This window comes from Molothrus ater, chromosome 11, assembly GCF_012460135.2.
Source record: "Molothrus ater isolate BHLD 08-10-18 breed brown headed cowbird chromosome 11, BPBGC_Mater_1.1, whole genome shotgun sequence".
NCBI lineage: Eukaryota > Metazoa > Chordata > Aves > Passeriformes > Icteridae > Molothrus > Molothrus ater.
The window spans coordinates 21,276,139-21,301,672 of NC_050488.2; the positions used below are offsets into that span (position 1 = coordinate 21,276,139).

At 40.4% G+C, this 25,534-nt stretch overlaps 1 protein-coding gene across 1 annotated transcript in view; it reads right to left on the reverse strand.

Moving 5' to 3' along the window:
- Window positions 1-25,534, reverse strand: part of FGD5 (FYVE, RhoGEF and PH domain containing 5) — a 76,612-nt gene that overhangs the window by 24,686 nt on the left and 26,392 nt on the right. The window contains exons 3-10 of the mRNA XM_036391199.1: window positions 24,530-24,659; window positions 21,433-21,491; window positions 21,292-21,322; window positions 10,011-10,162; window positions 8,062-8,218; window positions 7,546-7,633; window positions 4,895-4,945; window positions 3,310-3,368 (exon numbers count right to left, since the gene is read on the reverse strand). Coding sequence (XP_036247092.1) covers window positions 3,310-3,368; window positions 4,895-4,945; window positions 7,546-7,633; window positions 8,062-8,218; window positions 10,011-10,162; window positions 21,292-21,322; window positions 21,433-21,491; window positions 24,530-24,659 — 727 coding nt within the window. The remainder of the gene's footprint in view (window positions 1-3,309; window positions 3,369-4,894; window positions 4,946-7,545; window positions 7,634-8,061; window positions 8,219-10,010; window positions 10,163-21,291; window positions 21,323-21,432; window positions 21,492-24,529; window positions 24,660-25,534) is intronic.

Sequence of the window (25,534 nt, forward strand, 5' to 3'; positions counted from 1 at the left end):
GAAGTGAGTCCTCACTGGAATATGCCTAAAAATTAGGAGTCTCCTATCTGTCTCCTAGACTCTACAGCCATTGTATCCTCTATCTTCAGTTATACACCCAGATAAACTACAGACTAAGGACCATACTTGATAAGGCTTTGTGACCTGACAGCCTTTTAGAACAGTTTTCTGCTTCAACAGGCAATGTTTTCCTTTGCTCCATTGACTGGCATTAATATACCCCTGGGATTAGTGAGACTTGATTAGATCATACACTGTATCTGCCTGATACAAATCAGTCATGTCTACAGGATCAGCTAACTGAGAAAGTTATCACAGCTACCAGAAGGAGCATATCCAAGTTAACATGATGATATGTCAAGGCTAATTTACCCTGGATTTCAGCTAACACAATTAACATACCTATCTAGGCTTGCTTTTTGAATAAGCCTGAAATCTCCCTATCTTACTGCCCTAGCGAAATATTGCACTTGTTTAGCACGATACTTAGTTCTTAATCAGTAACTGGATGTCAAATACATGGAAATACCTACAAGCCTACAAGGCCTGACCAGCACAGGGCCTCACTGTGCCCATGCAACATAATTGACAGTTGACACATTTTCAAGAATTTGAGATGTCAGGTATCTCTTTTGCAATGCAGGAAGTAACAAATGGATTTTTTCAGGTCACTTCTAAAATACTATAGGCAAATAAAATAGAATCAACATATAAAGCAATAGCACAAGAAATATCAGGGATCATGGGGACTGCTAACTTTTGCAAAAGGTATTTGCAAAGGACTTTCCTGTCACTGAAGGGTATTTTAGCCTGGCAATACCTGTCCAATTGACAGCTTCCACAATGAAAACCTGTTTTTCATCTGCAGAAAAAGCAGTGTTCTCCTGTGAGCACACTCGTGCCAGTGCTAGTTCTACTCATCTGGGTTTCTACCAGAGAAGTAGCAGCAGCCCAGCTTTTCTCAGGACTGCTGGCAGAGGAGCCTCTTGAAATGCTGATGTTTGCAATATGGACACATGTTCACCAGGAAACGGACAGAGAAGTATTGAACTCATTTCCTGAAGGAAGTCAAACACGCATCACATGTGAAGGATAGTGGTTTATCTGGGAATGTGGACAGCTGAGGGGGGGCATAGTTTCCTGTCAGTTCCCCAAAATTCTGAGTTTATATAGCTTTCTTCATTGGTCTTAAAACTATCACTATTCTTCTTTCTAAGATCCTTCACAATCCTACAATTAAGGAATAAAAGCAAAGCTCTACCCAGACAGTACAGCAAAAGTGGGTGTCAGAAATACTGCTGTGGCCGTTTTAGCAGTGAACTGCAGCTTCCATAATTTTATCATGATGTCTATGCAGCAGGAACACCTCCCCATGGAATTCACCAGCTGTTAATAGCAACAGTGATTTATAACTCTTAGCATCTCAGGGCCTCTAACGGATTATAGACATTCAGAAAGCAGTACAAACCCTGCTTAGTTCATCTCCTGGAATTACAGATAGACATAGACTCTGTGGTGATGTTGTATTGTGCCTTGTACTTCTAGTTGTGTGCCTTGTACTTCTTTTTGTACATCTGTAACTTGAAAGTAATATTTTCGTATATGGTGAAAAAGGTTATGGTCATAATTTGCTTGAAAATCTTGCGTTAATAGTTCCCAGGAAAAACTGCTAGAGTCTTATTATCATAAAACAACAAAAAAAAGCTAATAATGGGTCACTGATATTCTATAGAAAATGTAGATCCTAATTCAGTGTTCCTATGATTTTAGAAGTGTTGTTTGATGAGCTGGTACACGGGAACAGAAATCATCTTCCTTCCAGGTATACGCCAAGTCTAAATTATTTCTTAGAAATTCAGCCAGGTACATGACAATTTATTAATGCTCTAAAACAAGTGGCATTGTTCAGTTTCTTCTGTAATTAGAGTAATTACTTGCTTTTATGTTTTCTTTTTTTTAAACTGAGATAAAGAAAATAAGTGCTGGTTGTGGCTTTTGTGTCTGGGATGTTAATTCAGGAGGACAACCTCTGATTTAGCAGAAAATTGAACTTTTTTTCTCATGAGCCTGCACTTTCACAAAACCCTCCACATTCACACAAAAGGGAAAGAAGAAAGTTTTGTTTCATCTCTTCCATACCAAAGTTTTGAAAAATAGTAGATGTGCTCTGATGATACAATAAAAAATAAGTGTAAATATATATCTGGAATTTTTGATGGAATTATTCCACAACAGACATTATTTATAGCAATTACTATACAATCTGTGACATGTGTACGACTCAGATGATACAATGACGTTCTTCAAATTGAAGCATGGCTTAGTAGAGACAAAATGATTTCATGGCAATGCAACACAAATTGGATTTTGGCCACTTACATGTACTTCTGACTTCAGAAAAGTATTTCTATAAAAATCCGATATACCTGAGTGAAATCTAAGGAAGCAGAGGTGCCAGGAATGTGTGACCTTGATCTGTTTGAACTGAGCTCTTAGAGTTCTGAACCTCTAATACAGATATCCCTAAAGCTCTGAGATTTTTCTGGAAGGTTTGCATGAGATCTCAGGTTTTGGATGAAATATTTATTTTGGTACAAAGACTGCTTTAATAATGGGAAAATATGATTATAAATTCTTTGCCTGAGGAGAAGGAAAATCAGAATCAAACCAGTTGAATCAAACCACTTTGCTTAGAAGTCTGTAGTTTCAGAGTCTAGTTTACAGAGGGGTCAGATTACATTCCTTATTATGATAAAACTCTAGGCTTGTTAGACATCCTCCCTGCAACCTACATCTTTCTTCCACAACAGACATTAGTTCTTTCATCTTCATAACCAATTAGTGTGCTCTTCCCTAACAATTTGAGTGCATTCATTTTTTCAGCCTTAAAAACCTACCTGAAAACAAGCTCTTACTAAGAAGATTGATATTTCACTCCTTTCTTTCATCTACATCATCTTAATGTGATGACTTTTCACTTTGTATTTTGAATTTCATGTTCTGATGCCTGAATGATTATTAACTACCCTTTCATTGCTCAGAAAATGAAATAATAAAGAAGTGAGGTGAAACCCAAGAGGGAAAAAAACCTCATCTGGGCTATTTGCTATAGTGTCTTACATCTTGCACAGCTGCATTAAAGGGCACAGACCAACTCCACATCTGCAGTACTGTAAACCAGATCTGTATAAGCCCTTGAGTCTAACCTTGGAGGAGGCTTCAGAATCTAGCAGACATATGTATTCACTTGAATAGATGTGTAAAAACCTTACTATTGATCAGGGGAGCATGCGTCATAGTAGGACTCACCGCTTGGAGCATGCTGTCATTGGCTTGGTCCGTGATTTCAGAAACAATGAATAAGGCAGCTGAGGGATGAAGGAAAACAAACACCATGCATCACACAAAAGAGTAGAAAAATAACTCCAATCCCTCCTGATTGCAGGGGCATCCTTTGGCTTCTCTGTCATTTTCACAATGCAACAGCCTAGCAACTCTGACATGGCACAGGGTGCTGTCTCCCCTTCCTCCCTTCATCATTTTCTTGTGTGAGACAGCACCATGCTTGTGCTGATCCAGAGAGCTTATGAGGTCCCTTTTAAGCATCAAGGATGACACAAAGTCTTTTTTTTGTAATGTTTTCTAGTTGCAGATTCTTGTCAATGTCTTGTTATATAGAGAGATGAATGTAAACCAACTTTAGCCACCAAATAGCATGGCAGTCTAAACTGTACCTCTTACTGCTGAGAGAGAGGACATGTCATGCCTTTCTGATAGAAATGTGTGTGAAGCGGTGACACAAATTAATTCCTGGATTTTCCACTGGCAAATAACCTGGGCTAGGACATGTTTGCTGGCACTGAAAGCAGTGGCATAACATGGCTCAGGTCCCTATTTCACATCCCTTCCCCTGTGGCACAGGGCTTTCTATAAATTTCTGGTCATAACTTGGGAGCATGCTGGCTAGAATGGCACAAGCATCTCCTAACCAAAATGAGGCAGGTAATTGTGGTCAGATGGCTTGAACATCTGTCCTGCTACTGTTTAAATTACTGGTATAGCTGTTGTTCTACCGTCAGTGACTAGGGTCCTAAATCTTGCATGAGTCTCTGCTCTTGGGCAGAATAAACTGACTTTCAGTCAACCACTGACTTTCTTGCTATGAGTTGGTTTGAATTTATAATCAGTGTAGGAGAGCTGAATTGATTTCATTAATACAATGTTACTGCTGCTTACTCCAGCCTGGAAAATACTCCTACAGACATCACAACTAAACCTTGCTATGATTTCAGTGGGAGTAAGAGACTTCTGCTTTATGTATCTCATGTGTTGAAAAGGATGGTGTTAGCAGTGGATTTGTTCCTGATTTTGCAGAACTGCTTTTTATGCAATGTCTTTCAACTTTATGTAACATTAAGAAATCCAGAATACAGATATGCAATTCAAATCTCCTTGGTTTCTCCCAAGTTCACAGAGTACAGCAGGCATACCATAGCTAATGGTACACAATCAGGCAGGGAGAACCATCCAAATTGATTTTACAATGACCAGGCCAAATATTTACAACGTCAAAGAGGACTAAGATTTCCTCATTGACCCGGGCAAAACTACAGTGTCTGCACTATGCCTGTATAGATGTTTTCTTCTTCCGTAAATTCCATCATGCCAAAACTATAGGAAGCCCATATGTTTCAATTAAAATTAAAAAGACACCATTCTTGTCCTAAATAATTTGTCTAAATTAGTAATCCGTTCTTACAGATTTTACATCTAACCTATTAATGCAAAATCTTGAAAAGAATCCTCTTATATATACTACCAGTATAGAAATATTGCACCCCTTTAGAGGCAATGTTAGCAAAGCAGAAGTTTTCTTCTACGAATTTCATTTTACCTTGTGTGGCTTCATACTCTGTAGAATCAGGACAAAGATTATTCAAGTAATCTGTAGTAAATGATCAAATAAACACAGACATACAACAATCAGAATTCAGATCAACATAATTTGTAGTGGTGTTAGCTAAAACAGTAAATCCTAATCACAAAATCAGATACTGGTTGGGGTTGGAAGGGACATTAAGTATCATCTTGTTCTAATCCCTCTGCCATGGGCAGGAACACCTTCCAGCAGACCAGGTTACCCCAAGCCCCATCCAACCCGGACTTTGAATGCTTCCAGGAATCGGGCATCCACAGTAATGTCCCACAGCACTTTATTCCCAAATCATTAAGTGTATATATAGCCTCTGTCTAAAGCAAAATTCATCTTTGATGGCATTTTACTTAGAGAATCAATACAAAGAGCATTGATACAGATTTGGGTTCACATAACTTGGCAGGTACAAATAAACTGTCAAAAATGTTTCTCAAGAGAATTGCTGAGTAGCACCACTTTACAAATAACTCTTTTTCTAAGTAATTCTGATTTCCCATCTGAATGAATGCTGTTGGCTATACCTGCAGTTAGACTAAATGAATCATATGCTTTTTATGGGCACAGGAAGGAGACACTAGTTCTGTACAAGCAGGGTTTAAATAATTACTACCAAACTCAATCACAATCTGAACATAGGTTCTGTAAGATAGATACGATAGTGCTTAGTGTGACAGCAATTCTATTTCCATTATATACAAACCTTTAACCAGTGTTATTTTGGACTACTTTTCTTGGACCACCTGCTTATTCTGTGTCTGGGTCTTTATGCTTTTAAAGACTGTAGTATGTAAGTGCTACAGTTTAAAGACTCTAGCCTGGAAATACTTCATTCTTATCTTGCTGATTAGTCCAGATTCCTAAATTCTGCACTGAAGAACTAGACTTCTGTGCTGAGAATGGTGCTGGGCACGGATGTCTGTTCCCTTGAATGTCTTATCCCTACACATTTCCCTTTCTAGTGCTGTGTCTTCCCTGGCATCTTGAACTTCACCTGGCTTTTACCTGCATTCTGGAAAGCATCTGCCTGTACTCAGGCAGGCAGAAGGAGTTGTGTGATGTCATCAGGCAATATTTAGTGTTCCTTTTCACCACTGCAAGCTCTGTCCTCAGCTGTGGACTGAGTGGACAAATCCTTTTGGTTGTGGTGCCATAAGTGGTAACCAATACCCTCATAAATACCACTCCTTATCTGGTAGAATCAGCCAGTTATCACACAAGTGCACCTGAGAATCTGAAGGACTGCACTGCTCCAGACTCATTCTGTCCTAGCAGTCAAAGAGGGGCTTGGTTTCTTGAGGTGAAGAACTAAAGCAGTAAACCTATTTTCTGTAGTATATTAATCCAGTAGACTCCATCTCAGTACACACAAAAGCTTTCATTTTCCCAGTTAGTGTCAGTACATGGGACAAGGAGGAACTCAAGTTGTTTGAAGCATAAATAGAATCCAGTCACTGGAGTTTCACTGAAGCCCTTCAGCTTTCTCACAAAATATCATGCTGCATGTTTGCAATTTATCTTGTGGACCACAGAAATGGGAAAACAGAGAATAGAAGGGCTATTTTAAAGTTTTCACATGGTCACTTTGTTCTGCTGCTTTTATAGAAGCCCCTTCTAGTACACTGTGCCCTTCATTGGCTGTATGGACAGGGTTTATGGCTTCCTTTTTACTGTCTCATGCATAACTAAAACTAATCTTGCATCCTTGTCCACCCACACATATGCATACTTCCAAAATATTTTTCTATCCTTATGTCTATGGAACCTTGTTCTTTCGTGTTCTGACTAAATTACGTGACAACACTGAGTTTCATTGTTACATTTCACCATTTCCTTCCCTAGCCAGTTCTAAACTTCGCAATTCTTTCTAGGGGCCACATTCTGCTTCAGAAAGCCTACTCTTCTCACAGGCTCAGACTTGCTAGATTTGGGGTGGCTTGCAGAGAAGGAACATAACCCCCCTTGGAGAGACTCAGGTAGTCATTATACATATGGTTCTGAATGTAAAGGGAACGTGTAACTGTAAATGTAAAATCTGTAAGTTAAATCTGTACTGTTAATGTAAATTTGTATCTCTTCCTCCTATAATGCAGCAAAATTAGACTGTTTTTTTGACTAATCACGAGCTTTCGGTATACTGTGCACAGGACTTATGATGTAGTACTGGGTACAACCACTTTGTTGATAAGAAGATGGTGCTTGCCACTGTCATAGAGGATTAAGTGCAGAGTATCCTTGCCAAAGTCACCTGTCTTCTAGTGTCTCTGATAACTACCCTCGACATAATAAGAAATTAAACCTGTTTGTTGGTAGTGAGGCTGAACTCTGCCTCTCCTGATTCACAGAAGGAAAAAGCCAAGAAGTAATGGCTAAAAGCATCTGACTATGCTTTTTTTGTGACCTTTCAATATGGCTGTCCTGTAGAAGTGCCTGCATCTCCCCAGGCTGCCTGACACTCCTGAATCCTGAACTAAGCATATTGAAGTTCCCAGGAAATCCCATACTGCTTTAGCCCTATTTTACCTGTTAGGGCATCAATATGTAGCACAGTGGAGGCACAGAATGTCAGGGCAGTGTTTCTATTGGGTTCTTTTCAGAGTGATTTTACTGACCTGTGAGCATCACACGATACTGGAAGACACGGTGTACCACTTTCAGAAGCTGGTGTTTCACACTGTAAGGGCTGTCACTGGAGCTTTGCTGTCCTCAGTGGAAGAAACACAGACATCAGGGGGAATGCGAGCTCAGCAGCACATTGTCATCTTAGTTTTAATCCTAGTTATTAACTCTAACACATCCTCAAAGAGCTTGATAAATTAATAAGTGACTGAGAAACCACTCCAATATGTTTCAGCAAAATATGTACTCATGGATCTGTAGATTCACCAACACAAATTCTGTATGCACACACAGGAGTGTGTGAGCAACAGAGACAGAAACAAACACATCATGCACAAGTGAACTTCTCATTCCAGTTTTAGCACCAGCTCTGTGAAAAAAGACTATTCTTCCATTCTACCCTATGTGTGAACACTGGTGGAGTTACAGAAAAAAATAATTCCTTGGCAAAAGTAATCCCCATGGCAAAGCCATGCATTAGTGCATGTAAAAAAACACATGAGCCTCACCTCAAACTCCTGAATCATGGTAGCCAGCTGGGAATATTTAAGGCACATTTCATCTAGCAAAGCCAAATTTCTGTCAAACTGCATAATGAATGCTGAGTGGTGATGCAGCCTTGATTTTCTGGAGAGAAAAACATCAGCAACTTTCTGGTGCTCATCCCTAAGTCCACAGAAAGAAAAGAAGCAGCAAATAAATAAATAAAAGTAAAGAAGTAGAGCCATACTTCTTGCTTATTGCATTAGACCCACAGTGGCTCTATACACTGTGCACTTAAAGCCTAGGCTGAACAGCAGGAAAGGAGGAGTGCTTCAGGACAGATTGACAACACCACAGGCTGCTGTAGCATGGGCACCACGGGGGCTGGTCCTTTGGCTGTGCCTCTGCCATAGCATCACTGTGAGGCTCATTTCGGGACATGGCTCCTGCTCCTGTAAATAGACCTTCCAATTGCTGCAGTGCTTTGTGGGAGCACTATTTGTGGGGGAGAATATAGCATTTGTTGTAATATTAGATCTTCAGCTCTCCTTCACTGTTTCTCAGCACTGCCTCACTGTCATCTGTCTCAGTATTCAGGTGCACAGTGTTGAAATATTTATAAAGCATGTATAAGGAGAGAGCAGAACAAAATCTGAGTTCACAAAAGAGGAAGGAATCATACTTAAAAGAGGAACCTGAGTTCCAGGGCAACAGAGTGTCTTGAGCAGTGCAGGCACAGGGAAGGGCTTACTGGAAGCTTCAGGTGTGGTAATCACCTGGAAACCTATTGAGTGCAGGCGTATAACATATATATATCTGTTGTGCTGGCAACATTTGCAATACAGTCCTCTTTTATCCCCAGTGCCACAGAGTAGTTCTGGACAGAACACTTAGAGTATTTAAGTGGTTGCGTTATTTTTGTCTTAGGGAACTGGCAGCATGCTGTTAGAGTAGGGTTGTGGTTTCTTTAGTACCCAAGACATTTTAGATCCCAGAAACACTGTGTCTGTTTGTGTTCTAAGTGTATAAATCATAAATCATTGGTGACACTTTTTAAGTCTTTCTCTCAACAGTCCCTCGGTGGGCACAAACCAAAACACAGTTCCCTTTAGCCTCTCCTTTCCTTGTTGTATGCTTTGATTGGGAAGAGCAGGGCTGAAAGGAGACCTGCGCCCTACATTTAGGATTGTTACTGAAAAATTCTAGTAGTTTAACTGACTTCCTTAATTGCTCAGTGGCTGTACAGAAATAGGATCATCCATTCTCAGTGACCAATGCCTCCTGGAGTTTGGCAAGTTGGAGGTGTGCGGTTTCATGGTCCATCATTCAATAGAGCCTGGCAGCCTGGCTTAAATCAGGGGCCTCCTCAGCTGAATGAATTTTGCAGCATTGTCTGTTCTATTCGTGGTCTTATTCTCTCATGGAAAGACTTTCCCCTGTAAGGATGTTTGATGTAGTCCCATTAACAGGCTGCCAGAGTCCATTTGGCTTGGAAGCCTAGGGTAGCAGATCCCTGCCTTGGTGCCGGGAGCAAGGGGATGTCCCTAACTGAGACCTACACAACTGCTATGTAGATTTCTGTAAGCAGATGATCTTTAGGATCAGTTCTGATGTAAGTTTTTCCTGCTTTCCACAGCATGAGCCTGTGACCTTCAGGCCATAGGTGTGAAGCCACTTGGTGATGACTGAGAAGTGGCAGGGGATAATGCATATGAAGCTGGCTGTTCTCACACTGACTGACAGGGCCATTTCAAAGTCATTGGCTGTTCACTACACACATATTTCAGTATTTGATTTCTTAGCCTGACGGCTTCTACATTTACTTCCTTCCTGTCTGTATGCAAAATCTGCCAAAGTGGTTCAGATTCTATTCTTTTCATTTCTGCTGGGATGGTCAAGGCAACACCAATGAGTTCACCCACCTGCTACGGGGAGGGTATGTTAAGGCCAACAAACTATGCCATTCTGTACTTGCCATTTAAGGACTCTCTCTTCCAGTTCTTCCAGGATGTCTTGGTGTAATTCATAAATTTCAGGGAGTTCACTTAAACCTTGCTTGAGTTTAACTTCCTCTTGTTCATTTTCATCATCATCTCCGAGCACTTTCAAGATACCTTCATAGAAATCCTGTGAACAACAGCATTGAAATGAGGCAAACAGACTTAAAATATCTTTTCTGAAATTATTATTACAATTTCTTGACTCCTAAACTATGCTTTCTAAGAATTAAAAGCTATGCTATCAACAGCAATAGTGTTCATTATGACAAGGAGATCATAGAATATGTTTTCTTTCATCCATTAGTTCATACAGTGTTTCAGCTGAATTCCACAATGCTATCAAACTAAAATGGAATGTTTCACCAGATCAAGCCATAAGACCCTTATGTATACAATGCTTTGGTCTCTTTTTATTTCCTTTCCCCTCTGCTTTCCTGGGTCTGGTTTGTCTCATTTTTACAGTGTTTCTTAACCCAAAACATAATTTTTAAAAATGAAGGGTGAGATTCTCACCTCATTGGATCCAACATCTTGACATGAAAAACATTAACAACTCCATGCCTTGTGCTAGAATTTGCACTAGCTATACTTCTGAACTTAAATTTTAAATTATGGAACAAATAATTTTCCCTATGAAACCTGAGTCCTTTCTTCCTCATCTAAGAAATGGTTTTCATCATGAAGTGGTTTATAAATTATGTAGGCAGAGGGGCAATTTCCTCTATATTAAAATATGGCCCACTCTAGTACATAACAGGGCACCTATTTCAGAGCACATAGCAAAATACTTTCCCAGGTTTGAGTTGCCAAGAAATGAAATTTTATTCCCTGGACTTTTAGGGAGAATCTTATGAACTTCCCTTGGCCATACCGGGATTTATCATGGCATTTCTCATGACACTGGCTTCTGTCTAGTTAATTTTTTTTTAAGTAGATAGAGTTATTAAGGAGGAGTCTAAAAAGAACAGACTTCCATAAAACTTGTGAATGTCCAAGTATGAGCAACACATCAGAGTATGCTTCACTGTGAATCTATATTTTATGTTGAATTGTCCACTTTGGACTGATTAAATCAAGGTTGCTGTACTGATTTCGGCATGGTGAGATGTGGTTGGTATGACTGTGATCCTGCTGAAAGGTTCTGCTCTTACACAATAGGAAAGAGTCTGGTCAAAGAGCTTCAAAGTTCCTCTCTCATGGATAGGAACTGACTCCAGGCAAGATCAGGTTTATTTTCCTTGGATTAATTCCTGGTTTTTCTGTTGTTACTGTCAACTGCAATGTCCACACTGGCTCTCTGTGAACTGGGATGACTGGATTATCTAATTGATGATAGCCAAGAGTCACACATGGACAATGTTGGGGTTTTTTAGCAACGGTAACAGCTACAACATTTGTTTTCTGAAAAGCCACTAGAACTAGGTTAAAAAAAAGATCATGATGACAGTTTTCTTTTTTATTAACTATATCCTGGATGAAAAAATATCATAAAGATTTCGGGAAAAGTATTACTATGTTTCCTAATTATCTGGGTCTAATTTCTGCAACATGTCCTGCCCCCGTACCATAAATAATCCCAATGTTGTGCTATTAAATTTCCAATTTTTTTTGACGTGAGTTATCCTATCTAAGTTCACGTTTCAGCCAGTGTACAATTCAGAAGTTTTTCAAGCAACTAAACCAATCAATCTCTCTTCTGGATGCTTTTACTAACTCAAAGGAATCTGCAGCCTTTCAAAGTCCTCAGTCATCATAATTAATCCAGATCAGGGAAAGGGAAAGAATCTAAAGGGTTCTCTCAGCTTATTGTGCCTAGACAAGTGAATAGCTTGCAGTTCACTAGTGATGTGCTTAAGTAATCTATTACATTACAAAGATGTCATCTTTTCCAAATTAACATCAAACAGCTCTGTATCTGTCCACTTTCCACCACAACAAGCAACAGGATTAACACTCCTTTCCCACAGCATCTCACCAGATTTAATTAGTTATTAATTGTCTGTCCCCTTGATTATAATGAATTCTCAGACAAATAATTAAATTCCAGTTGCCTGGATAGCCAGCCTTCTAGTGATTAACAAAAACCCTGCAGCATAACAGTAATCACTATAAACATCCATTAAAAATAATTATGTCACTGTTGAAAATCCTGAGTGTCTGTGAGGCCATTATTCAAATGCAAAGTGCTTTTCCAATCTCACTAACTGTAATCAGTCATGGCACCTGAAGGTCTCCAAGTCTCTCACAAAAGCCCAATGTCTAAGTACAGGAGGTACTAAACACTGAGTCTATATAATTCTCTGATGGATCAAAACTTTCTTAAAACAGCTTCATGAACAGAAGTTGTTTGGTTCAGGGCTCTGGTGTGATAGCTACAAAGCTCAATCTCATCCAGGGTTGGATGAGCCTACAGATCTCACACAGTCTTATGCCTGTACTTGCATGTGCATGGAAAGCATAACCCAAGCTGCCTAGGTGACACAGAAGGTTAGCAACCCAGCTATGAAAAATACATTTCTGAAACATAAACCTTTTTATTACATTTTGGGGATCCATAAGTAAGCTCTTTATAGCCATCAAATGGCCATATCCTTAACATTCCTGATATAAACCCTACAAATAATGAAGTGAAACAAAGAGGATCAAACCCCATAGCCACAAAGGTTGTTGGCTTGGGTTTTTTTCCTTTTGTTTGTGAACATCACTAATACACACAAGTTATGTCTTTTCCCTCCAGAAATGCCTCTGAAGAATTCTGTTCTCTGCTGTAAATGGGGACTGTTGTCTGGAGTTTGTTATGAGAGTATGAGACCAGGAGGAATGCAGGGTTTCAACAATATCTTATAGTTTATGTGGAGCTCTGCCTAACTGACACAAGATTGGCTCTTGGAAGAGAATCTGAAGCCCTCTTTGAGGTGATGAGCCTCCCCACAGGATGCTGGGATATGAGATGCTTTACTGATGCTGGGAGGGCTGGCTGACACTAACAGGAAACAGTTAGGGTGTGAAGTTTTGGGAAAAAAAAAAAAAAAGTGGCTCTAGGCTACAGAAAAGTAGCCCAATTTACCTAGGATCAGCAACCTTGATACTTTTGTAGCAGGTAGTTATTTCTAGATACTCTTTCAAAGAAGTCAGCAATGCCAGCAACCAGAGGTTTTTGGTAGAGCACTTATCAAGAAAGTTCTGTACAGGTTCATCATCTATATGAAATGTGATATTCTAATAAAAGGGCAAGAGGTGTAGTTAATTGGACAAGAGTTAATCCTGGGTTTAGCTTCCAGGATTCTGTGAACAGATGCAGAAACAATGAGTTTATGTATCATTTCTCTCCAACAATAGGGGTGAATGTGTGAGTCCACCTGCAAATTTCAACTGTAGCAATCCTGTATACATGTTAGCCTTTATTAGCTAAATGAGTGAAATGAGAACATTTAACCTTGCAGGACCCTGGTGAAAGGAAGGAAAACCTCTTGTCAGACTTAGGACTTTTCAGGCAGGTAGGTTACCCTGGAGAAAAAAATTGCCTCTCTGTACATATATACATACATACATGTAAGTATATGCTATGCTGGGTGACTCCTTTTCTTCAACTTCTACTTCAAAAAAAACTTGGAGTGCAGTAATTCATTCTGGATTCAGAATGTCTGTTTCTTTTTTTCTGTATATAACAGAACAGGCCAAATTAGATCAGTTCATCCAATAGAGATGAATGAATCCCTGGGAACTGGGGACTACTACAACCAGTCTAGTAGAGGCAGTCAGAAAATGATAGGACTGAAGTTATTTTCTACCTTTACTGTAAAAAGCTAATGGTTCTGCCATCTGCAGTGGGTTGAAAGCAATATGAATATTAGAAAGCTGAGTACACTAAAGAAGGGAAAGTTGGGATTTTGACTTACAGGTGTAGCTAAACAGACAGTCCTATTTGAAAGAAGACCTTTTAGAATTGTCCAAGAAATGCTGATCAGTTGCTAGATTTACTTGGGTTTCTTATTTTTCATCTTCTAAAGCACTAGCATAGACAATTCTAATCTAGTCATAATGAAAATCCTAGTCCTTGCATATTGACCACAATGGCAGCAGAACAGAATGGAGAAGGGAGTACACAACCATTAATATTGTCTTTGCCAATAGTAATTTTTAGTCCTATGGTTTGACCAGCAGTTCCTCTGCAGGTGGGGATTGAGGTTCCTTGTCACTGGCTCACAGCATTGTGTTTCTAGCATCAGGCCTGCATTTGAGCTAGAAACTGTGACATTCTAGTAGAAAATGATGACTATAGAGCAAAGCCACTCTTTAATAGGCCAAGAGAAAGATCTGAAACAAATAGCATTTCTGTGAACAAAAAGTGCACATTGTACTAGAAGGAAGAGATTGCTAGACTGTGGTTGAATTAGAAAAACTCTGAATGCCTGCAGTCTAAGGATTATGGGTGACCTTGATTCCAGGTCTTGAAAACAGTGTCGATTTGCTCTTTATTACGTAGTCTCATTGGGAGGAACAAAGATCGTACAAAGCAGAATAGAGCTGAACTGCTTCCCGAATTTTGAATTAGCTACACATTGTTGTTAACAAGGTAAAGAGATCCTAATTCAAAAGGATGCAATGCAATGCTTTGAAGACGTTAATCATCTGCTGTCCTTGCCAGAGAAAAAAGTATGTAAATTTACACGAAGCAGAGGTCTGACCTCTACTGCTGTCATGGCTGAATCAGCTTTTCTGCATACATCTCTAGTCTGCATTAAAGAAAAGGGAATGGTCTGATGGGTGATAAATTCCCCTGGGATATTTCTACAATTTTTAAAATAGATGTGTGAGTTTCCATTAGGGAATAACACTGAAAAAAAAAAAAAAAGGAGCAAGTGTACAGAGCAGATGCATTAGTGGAAAACTGCCGCTATTTTTCTGCCTTTGTCTTCATATGGGGATACCAGCACTTCAGCTACAGAAATCATGTCTACGCACAGTGTGTTTTTACCTTCTTCACACCGCAACACCCACCTGGCATCCAGACTTTTATGCTTTTCAGCAAAATACACACATACATCAACATACATGCATACAAAGTAATTTTACATGTATATCTAGATTGCAATTGCTTCCCTAGTCAAGCTGGTGTTTTAGAGGACCGATACTAATGGAAAGTCATCATATTTGACACTTTGTAAGGCAGCTAGGGAGGGCAACAGGAAATCTTGTTGCAGCCCAAATTATGTAAATAAAGTCTACACTAATTGCATAAAATGGGGCAGGATTTTACAATCACTCTCACTTCTAGAATGAAGGTGGATTTAATAGATTCTGCATATTGCAGAATCCAAAGCTCCTTTGGACATCTAGGCATTATACCTGAGGGGAGGGTGAAGAGTTCAAAGGGGGAAAAGACAGCCTCCATATTAAAGCCAAGTGCAGACATGAGGTGCTGTACAGTACCCTATGAACCGATGGAGATTCTTGGAGGTATCTGCATCACAGTCAGCAGCTCCTCTCCGAATGATGAAAGTGGCACTCCTGAATTAAAGAGTGGCACATCATCTATAGCAGACTGAATGACCTCTGATCTGTATGGAGCAGTGATCTCACATTTCTCACTACTGGACTCAGCAGAAACAATGCCAGATGAACAGCAGAAAATGCTATCTCAGCAACCACAATTAGTCCCTTATCCTGCCATACAGGGTACAATCTAGGTCAGGAACCCTGACCTCAGCACACACTCACATGCAGCCAAATAGACGCATTCATCCAAAACACTGCAAATGAATTTCAGAACCAGCCGACTGTACAGTATGCACTGAGAATACTGTATCAGTGCAGCTTTTTACCAGGGAATTGTCCTGATCCAGATGTGCTGGTGTGGCTTCCTTCTCCTTTTAAAAGATATACAGGTTATCTGAAAGCTATTTTAGCTCGGCATTCCCACTGTGGAAGCTCCCCGGCTAATACATAGTTATTTTCCCACTGCTGATGAACACAACAATGAATAAATATATGAGAAAAAAAGTCAGCCTAGTGTAAGTGAGGGCAGGCTATTCTTTTGTAACAGTGTGTCCTTAGGCTATTACAAGAGCTTCAGAGGGCCTAACAGCAAGCTAGCTCTTTGCTTAGCCAGCACGTTGCATTCACTAAAACATTTTATTAGGAAAGTAATGACTTGATTGGTTCAGCAGAAGTTTGAACATCATCCAAGAAATTCACAGTCGTAAAAAAGGCTCGGCAAATCATTCACTGGAAATGTAAATAATTAGAAAGATGGAACGGGATAATTAGATAGATGGAATTTTGTTTTGTCTGACATGTAGCAGTGGTTCCTAAATTGGCAGTTAATTTTTGGTTTTGAGAATGTGCCACATACAAGAATTCTGAAAATAGAGTTTAATCAATGAGGTTTAACTCTTAAGTTAGAGGCTCGAGCACTACGATTATTTTGTTCTTTTTTCCGTCCTAAGATTTATTTTGCAGTCATGAACACTGGGATGTCCAGTGCAGGGTTGAATTCCAAACTGCTCTGAAGGCTGGAGAACCAGCACATATCAATCTTTATCATATTCATAGCTATATCTCCAAATGCTTAGGAAGCATAAATCTGGCTCTCTTTGTTTCTAACAATTGTGGTCAATTGTTTGAGGAAAATGCAAACCAGGAAACAGGGTGGGTTTTCTTTTTCAAAGGAGATGTTGGGGCTGATGTCTTTTCAGTGCAGAGCTGTCCTTAATTCAGTAAATATCTCGGAGGGAAGTAATAACTTCAAAGGGGTTTATGCACACACAGAGATTTTATGTGCAAAAGCCAAAGGCAAAATAAACATGAACATGGTACAGTATTAAAAACGAAAGGCAAAACAAATGCGATCATGATACACTATCAAGGAAATGCTTGGTCCCATACAGACTGGGATCCTGAAGCAATCAAAGTCACACTAGGTTTCATTTGTGTACATCTTGTAAAGCCATTTGAAACAGACCAGCTGAGGGGAAGCAAATAAACCATCTTGGTGATGTGTGAAATTTTAGACTGAGAAAGCCACCTGCAGCATTTTGTTCAGGAGCAAGTACTAAAAAAAAAGATGTCAAGTGCAGCCTGCACTGCTGGGGAAGCATAATAGGAGACAGAATGATAAAGCTTGAAGATTAAATGATCCTGAAGGAGATTCAAAGACTAATCAACTTTGGAAAAACTGTGAGTACCAAGAGGTCATCAACTTGGACTAGAAGGCCCTGACAGTTCCACCTGCTCAGACCAGAATGGGTCCTGAACTCATTGCACCAGAGAACTGTATTACCTTTGAGTAGGGCAAGTAACAGCTAACCTTTTAGATTATTATCACTACTTCCACACCAACGGATACCAAGTTTGTGAGCTAACACAATGTTTCCAGTCTTTCAGTTCAATAGCAGAGTGGGTGTATGGAAATGTCATCATTTTGGCAATCAATCAGTTTATTAAAGTCTCCACTGAAAGGCCAAACAGAATCTGTTATGCTGAATGAACAGAAGCACTAGCCAAGCCTGGAAATGAGATGGGAAATCGGTCTTGCTGCAGGCTTAAGAAAAGCCATTTTTTCCTTTCTGAAAGTAGCTAGGGTGTGGTTTAGTCTTTGCCTTTCTTACCAATATGTGGATTTACATGAGAAGATGAAACTTGAGACTTGATGCTAAGTGTTTAGAAACTATTTTCTGCAGAAAGTTGGTGATGGGAAACAGAAATGCATGCCTGGGTTGAGGAATGTTGTCAAGGAAGGTCCTAACTGGCCATGAATGTTGTGTTGTACCTTGAGATCAATTTGGTGACTGTGGGCACTCTTGGTTGCTTCTGAAATCTGCCAGTGGAACTTGTGTCAATAGCAAGTGCACAGGAAAGCATGATTTTTTACTGATGTGATTATTCTTAAAACTATTCAAATACGGAAAAAGGAACAATTAGAATTATTGTAACTTTTAGTGTCACAGCAGTATTGAAAATATTGCTTTGGTTAGGTAATAACCAATATTACCCCTACATTCTAAGGGATTTGCATGTTGTAATAGTAATATTGGTAATAGTTTCTCTAAATATTCTGAACAATACACTGGGCAGCAGGTGAATACAAAGATTCAACACTAGTTGAGACAGAAAAAGTGACAGCGTTTTCTAGATTGAACATGTTTGCAAACCTCTGGAGAAACCTGCAGATTATTTCTGAATGCCACTGCAGTAGGTCGGTATCATAGAGATGTCAGCTTATACCAGTAGAGACGGGGTACGCCAGGGTGACAGACAATCAGTGAAACTCAGAAACATACCCTCTGAGCCTTTTCCCATAAAGATTTCCCATTCATACATCCTCACTAGTTAGAAAGCCAACTCATAAAAACAATTAAATCTTATCTGAGAAACTTGCTTGTTGGCTCTGCTGAAAAAATGCCTCCTGTAACCCTGAAAGGAGTGTATAGGTCAAGACATATATGAACTTTTCCACTATATAAGGAAATAATTAATCAAAATTGTGATTTTGCCCTTCTTAAACTTCATACGGTTGGTGACTGCTCATCTGTCTGATGCGTTCTGCAAGTTCTCAAATTGATGAGATTTTATTAAACTTTCTAACTCAGGGAATTGGGACAAGGAATGTCACAGTGCATGGTTATAGTTATTCTGAGATTTCACAACCAATAAGTGGCTTAACTTTGCCCACCAGTGCATTCATTCGAGGGTTTACTTTGGTCCATTTCTTACTTTCATTTGACATATTAACTTCTCTTTTTTTTTCTCTTTCTCTTTTCCTTAATTTCTTTCATAAGTAGGGAAATAATGAGAACATGCTAAATATTCATAAGATCCCTTTAATCCAGTGGACTGGGCAGGCAGGGAAACAAATGTCACTACACAGGAATTTACCAGAGGAAGCAGAAAAGGGAAGGGATGGGGAAAAGTCCTGAAGTATTTTTTTCCTGCCTAAGAGCGTAGGCAAGGCAGCCTGACAGTAACATGGTGCTATAGCAGCCATGAGGGTGTGCACCATTTATACTGAGGGTAAAGGCACTGAAAGGCATTTCAAGTTCGGATATATTTATTGAAAAGTTTTCTGGCATTAGTAAGTCACTTTTATCTCCTAGAGGTGTATGGAAAATGCCAGGATGTAATGCAAATGAGAGGCCTCTCCTAGACACCTCCACTAAATACTCTCACTCCACTGTCTATGTGCTTTCCACAGTGCTGCTCTCCAGCCTCTTGTTCCCTAGTCTATATATACAGCCAGGGTTGCCCTGTCCCAGGCACAGAATCCCAGGCACTGGTCCTTGTCAAACTTCATGTGGTTGATGATGACCCACCTATCTAACTTGTCAAGGCCTGTCTGCAAGGCCTTTCTGCCCTTGAGGGAATCGACAGCTCCTCCCAATTCAGTGACATTGTCACACTTTGAGTTCCAACCTCATTACTTTTGTCTCCATCAGAGTTCCTGTTCCACTGCTAGTGCTTGAGATGTCCTCTAAGGACAACCTGGGGTTACTTTTTCCCTTCTCAGGAAATTTCTTTCCAAGCAGCAGTGGAAATAGCAGCAGTATGCTTTGTGTAGTGACTATTATTCCTTATTACCTTTCAACTAACAGCCAAGAAAGATACTGACAGCAAGGCCATCTAAGCTGTGTACCAGTCTTTAGGGAAGCAGAGGAAGATCTGTTAAAGGGACACAGAGTATTCCAGGACTAAGTTACCAGTCAGTTTATGCCATGCAAGAATTCTCTATTCTCTATCAGGGACTAAAAGTGATTATTTCTTGGTGTTCTCTCACATGTTTCTGACACCAGAATCTGTATTTTCGCCATGGTAATTAGCTGTGTGTCTTGGCTAACCCAAAATGTTTTGGTATTCTATACCTGAGACCAAAGTTGTTACTGTCTCGTTAAGACCCCATGGCACAGCCAGAAGCAGAACCAGAAGGTGCCTGTCTTTTTCATGTTCACATTGCCCAAGCAGAGCTCTTTTGCCTCTTGGCTCTGCTCTTTTCCCTTTTGCTCTTGCAGGGCAAGATAGCTGAGGCAGTGCAGGTAGAGGCTTTGGCTTGTTTTTGTTTCCCTCTAGCCTTAGAAGAGAGTTGCTACTGGGTAGCAACCTGAGAGGCTGCATTTCAAAATGAAAAGCTTTCAGAGTGAATTTTGCAACATCTGCCTGCAGCGCAAGGCTGGCGCTGGTTGGGGTTGAGCCACTGCTCTTTCTGTGCTTGAGAGTCCGTTTTCTCCCTAGGCCCCATCAGAACAGGGACCCGAGAGAGCAGCACAGCACCAGCACCAGTGGCTTGGAGGACGCAGTGCTGATGCTGGTTGGCTGCCGCCAGCCTAGGGACAGGCAGAGAGGCTGGCACTGCAGATTCACCGAGTTCTTCAGTTCCCAAACTCCAGATGCCCGAGGGTGCCGGCCACCTTTGTCAGTGGAGCTGTTGCTGCTGGAGAGATGAGGGGGGAGGGCTGCTGCCACCTCTGTCCTTTGTCTTCCCACATGCAGTTGTCTGCGGAGGGCGCCGTCTTAGGGGTTTGTCTGACATTTTCCCTTTGTCTCCGACACGCTCTGGGCTGCAGAGGGCGTCGTCTGGGGAGAGGGGTTACTCTGCCCTTTTGGAGTTTATGTTTGTTTCCGGTAATCCGTGAGAGCTCAACAGCTTTATAACTAGTGAGGATTACTGTTATTTTTTGCCTGTTGCTGTTTCTTTTTTATAGAATGCTATTTTTTCACTTATATCTACTCCTGTTCCTTTCTCCTTATTGGTGGAAAGGGATTTGTTAAATCAATGGGGAGGTAACTAATTTTAGAATATCTGCCTCTTAAATTGTCTTAAACCAAAACACTGTGACACAGTGTGGATACCCAGAGCGCACTGGCTATTACCAATACTGCATTATTAGAAAACGAGAAGCTTAAATGCAAGCAGAGTGAGTCCACTGAAACCAAATCCCCATGCTTCATAGCTCTAATCCCATCTGTCTCACTGTGAAGGGAGAGTGTCCACCCCTGTTTATCACCATCTCTGTGATGTGATATCCCATGTTATCTCCTTCTCTGCACTACGCTTCTTATGCACCTTACACCAGTCTCAGCCTCAAGAAGCCCCAACTGTTGGCCAATGCTTTTCCCTCTAGATGACAAATAATAGATTAGAATGGTTCACAGTAAGCCATTCCTCCTCAAATTCACTTAAACCCCTTCAGTGCTTTTATGTCTTTTAAATTGCAGCTAAATAAAAGGGTATCTAGGTTTCAGTGATGAAAATTATTTACTTACCATACGTAACAACTGGAGCATTTCCACATATCTGGGGAGAGAGACAAACTTTTATTAACTGCCATCAAATGAATATGGAAGGATGGACTACATAGCTTTAATTTTAGAAGCACAACAGGTAGATTATAAAAACAAACTCACACTTTTTCTGAAGACATTAGTTCCTGGGCAATGAGGTAAGCTCTGGACTGGCCTTCTTTCTGTCAACAGAAGAAGTCAGAAGCAATTAAGAGATTTCTCATTCTACAAAGTAAAGCAGTGTTAGAGAGCACTTTAAACTGACATATTTCTATAGTAAAAATAGTGAGCAGACTTTATTCTTTGTTGTTCAGTGTCTGGTATCCTGGACTTTCGAAGACAGGCCATTTTCCTTAATTCAAATACTAGTAATACCGTACAAAGTAATAGCTGCTAATACAGATGGCAAGTTTGAAAAATGTCTCGTTATTGAAGGAGGAAATTTTCTGTGGATTTTTACAGGTCCAAAATTTGTCAAAGAAGCAGAAAGTGCTTAACTTTGAACAGGCTAGCTTCACAGCTGTTGAGGATATACCACCTGGAAAGGGGAGTTCTTTATCAAAATGGTCATATTCCAAACTGTTCTGACTGCTGTCAGTGAGACCTATGGAAGCAAACGGGATAAAGGGCTTTATTGCATACTAAAAAAAAGTGTCTAAACTAAATGGCAATAAATATCTCCAGAATTAGTTCAGTACTTCACCAGACAACATTGTTTGAAATCTCAGAGGCATCTATTTAACTGGTTGGCATCTTGGAAGAAACAGATAACTGTGAAAGAAGCAAACTGTATGGCTCTGAGGTGCAAGTGGCTAATAGTATTTTGCTCCTAATTTATAGTAGAGGAAATGTATTGTACTTGAATATCTGTACTTGAATATCTGCGTATAGAGGCTTTGCCCCGGGAGGTCCCAGTTGTCCTTGATGGGCTGCAGCTGTGATGTCCTTAAGTGGGCTGCAGCTGTGGCCAATGAAGGTAACTGGGATAAAAAGGGGGCGGCTCAGCCAGTCAGGGAGAGCCTTGAAGGAGCCCTGAACTGAGAGAGAACAACATGCAGAAGAAGGAGTCTGTGCTGTGAAGATCTGCAGCTATGCGAACACACCAAGGAGGTATGGACTTTTGAAATCTGATAACAGTATGGGGCTCTAGAAATAGAACAACACCACTAATTCATGATTCATCCTTATGGTAAGAGATGGCTAAAGCATAGAAATATGTACTGAAAGGAATGTACTGGATGAAGTTTGACTTTTTCAGCTGTGATGAAGTAAGGAGCTAAAACAGTGGTCTAGTAGTTGCAAAGAAATGTAGCCCTCAGTGACTTAAAGTGGACTCAGGAAATGAGTGCAGTATCAAGTCTTAGTGACATTGCTTGCCAGACCAAGTCTGCTGGTAAGAAGACTCAGTGAAGCAGGAAGTCAAGGGTCCCTACGTGGCTGCCATGGCCTCCATCTGCTAAGCAAAGGCTTGGAGCAAGGCCCAGAGGGCAGCTACTGAAGAGGGAGCTGCGAGAGAGCTATACCACAGGACTAGGCACATGACTGGCTGCAGGGAGTAAAGATTTCTAAAATGCTGGTAGCTTTGCAGTCTTATAATAATCACTTGGACTTTGTTTCAGAGCGTGAATAGTTGAGGGACCTGCACCCACTCTATCCCCTGTTTGTAGAAATCTGTCTACAAACACTGTTGTGTATCTCAGAGTTAATTTCCTGGTTAAGCAAACAGCAATTAAATAACCCAAGACAGACAATGCATAGAGACACTCTCAGACTTGTTCTGGACAGACCACGTGACCCTGAAGTCCCTGAATTTTGCCTATGACATATTAATCATAAAGATTGATGGCACTTTGGTGACAGTGCCAGTCACTCCCCTCTAAACATAGTGCCAGTTCTCAGTTGTGCTGACCCAGCTGTTTGCACAACCTCGATCAGAACCAGACTGGTCTCCTTAAAAAATGGAGCTAAACAGATCCAGCTTAAAAAAATTGTGGGGCTGGAGGCAAAACTGCCTCCATAGGGCTAGGATGGAGTTGTTTGGCGTAAGAGCTGCACAAGTAGATCATAGAACAATTTTCTAAATCAGAAGCACTGTGCAAGTCACTTCTCTGGAGTACTCTTTTGTACTGCATTTCAAAGCAGGGCAACTCATGAAAACATGGAAGCAGAAGCTCCATTGCTGTGTGTGCCACTAACTTGCCATGCTAACATGGATAAATTTCATCTCCTCATGTATTTTACTATGTGTGTGTTGTACTTCAGAGTGTATTGCAGCTTGATTGTATTCTGGTGTATTGTAGCTTGATTGTACTCAGACAAGAGTGCTACTGCCACAGTCAGAGGCTCATAGCAGTTTTATAAGCTTCGCTATCTGAGTGACTTCATAATGCCCCATTTGTAATTGTTATGCACTATGTAGCAGTTTACAGTAGTGCTAATGGTAAGTAAACTGAGGCATTACAAGAACAATTTGCTTTTTCAGGTTAGCTCTTATCAGTGAGAGTGAAGGAAAAGTAGTCCATATCTGTCTTCCAGATCCATCCTTGAAGAGCTAGATTGCAGCTGTCCTGGAGGATCTGCATAATTATATAAATCAAGAGCTGTCCCTTGAAAGGCATCTGAAGTAGGTGCTTCCTCAAGGCACACAAGTCTGTAGTTCCCAACTCCAGCACGTTTCAGTTTCATGTATGTGCACAGGAGTGCATATTTTAATATGTTAAAGGTTTGCAAAACAGAATGATTCCTGGAGTCTGGAAACCAGTGGAACTGTGTAAGGAGCAGCAAAGACATTCTTATGTACTGCTGCTTTTGAGTCAGTAGCTGCCTTGCTTGTTTTGAGACCTTTGAGACTCTGCTTACTGGTCCCTGTTTGTGCACAGTGCAGGTCTTCTCCATAAGTCTTTTTTAATTCAATGTAATTTTAAATTCTCAAGATGGAAACTAAATGCTTGGAGTGAGACTTTTTTCCTGACATTCAAGTCAGGCCTTTCTTGCTGTTTATGTTGTCTCCACTGTCCATCTTCAGACTACATTCTTTGCCTTTGCCATGTGCTGTAGAGGTAAATTATTCCTAGTGCAGTGGGGAAGCAAAGGACTGATGGCTCTGCTATTTCTAAATGAATGTCAGACAAAAAACAGACAGCTAAGAATCCAGGATCTTCTGCAAATTGCTTTTCCCTCTCCAGATTTCATGCATTAACCACTTTTAGAGTTTTTTTACCTTGTTGGTGAGACTGGGATCACCAAGGCTACTTTCATCATCTTCCGAACTCTTCTGTTCCTCATCTGATGTGACTACTTCCATTGGTGTCACAGAGACTGGGCACACCTTGTAGGGCTCAGTGTAGGCACTGCAGGAAAACAGAACAGACTAGCTCAATGGTGTTATTTCCAGACTCACTGTTGCTCAGACATATAGAATCCCTGCAGAACTGCAGGGCTTGGAAAGCAGGATTTATCAAGCAGGGGGTTTTTTTGGCTGCTATGTTCAAAGGCAACCATTTTAGGCAAGACTCTGAAAGGAGCAATGGGAAGTTAAATGAACTTGTTCAAGCTTCCCCAAGAGATGATTGTTCTGGCCCAGTTTGGAGTAAAAACTTCATACTTAGTTGGAAGCAGAACTGCTTTGTTCCTCCATAGTCAACCCCTCAAAATAGATTCAGTAAAATCACACTAACACTTTTAAATGGAAGTTAGATACTGGGGCAATGGATTTTCTGGGAAAACATCAAAAGGACAAGAAAAGTATAATGGTAATACCAATGTCATCATTTAAACTACAAGATACTCAGGTTCCAGAATCCTTGGACTGTTTCAAGGGAACATGAATTCAGCTCCATAAACCCAGAAAAAGCTGTGCAGTTAAGAGTACTGGACCTGGTGTGAAACACAGGCCAGTGCAATACAGGCCTGTGGCTTCACAGCATTTTATTAAAAAAAAAAATTCTTTTTTCAATTAAAATTGCCAGTGATCTCAAAACCTCCACAAAGCATGACTAAAGGTGATCTGTATATGCCTAGCTCCAAATTCCAGTTGCTGGATCTTGTTAAACCTTTGCTGAACTGGTGGCCAGTCTTTCAGATTTTGTTACTGTGTACTCACAAGCTGTATTCAAGTTGTCCCTTAATTTTGACTTTTGAAATAGGTGAAGATTTTGGTGTCTTACTATGTCATGCCACTTATGATTTAATAATTCTAAAATCTCTGAACTTCATCCAATTATTA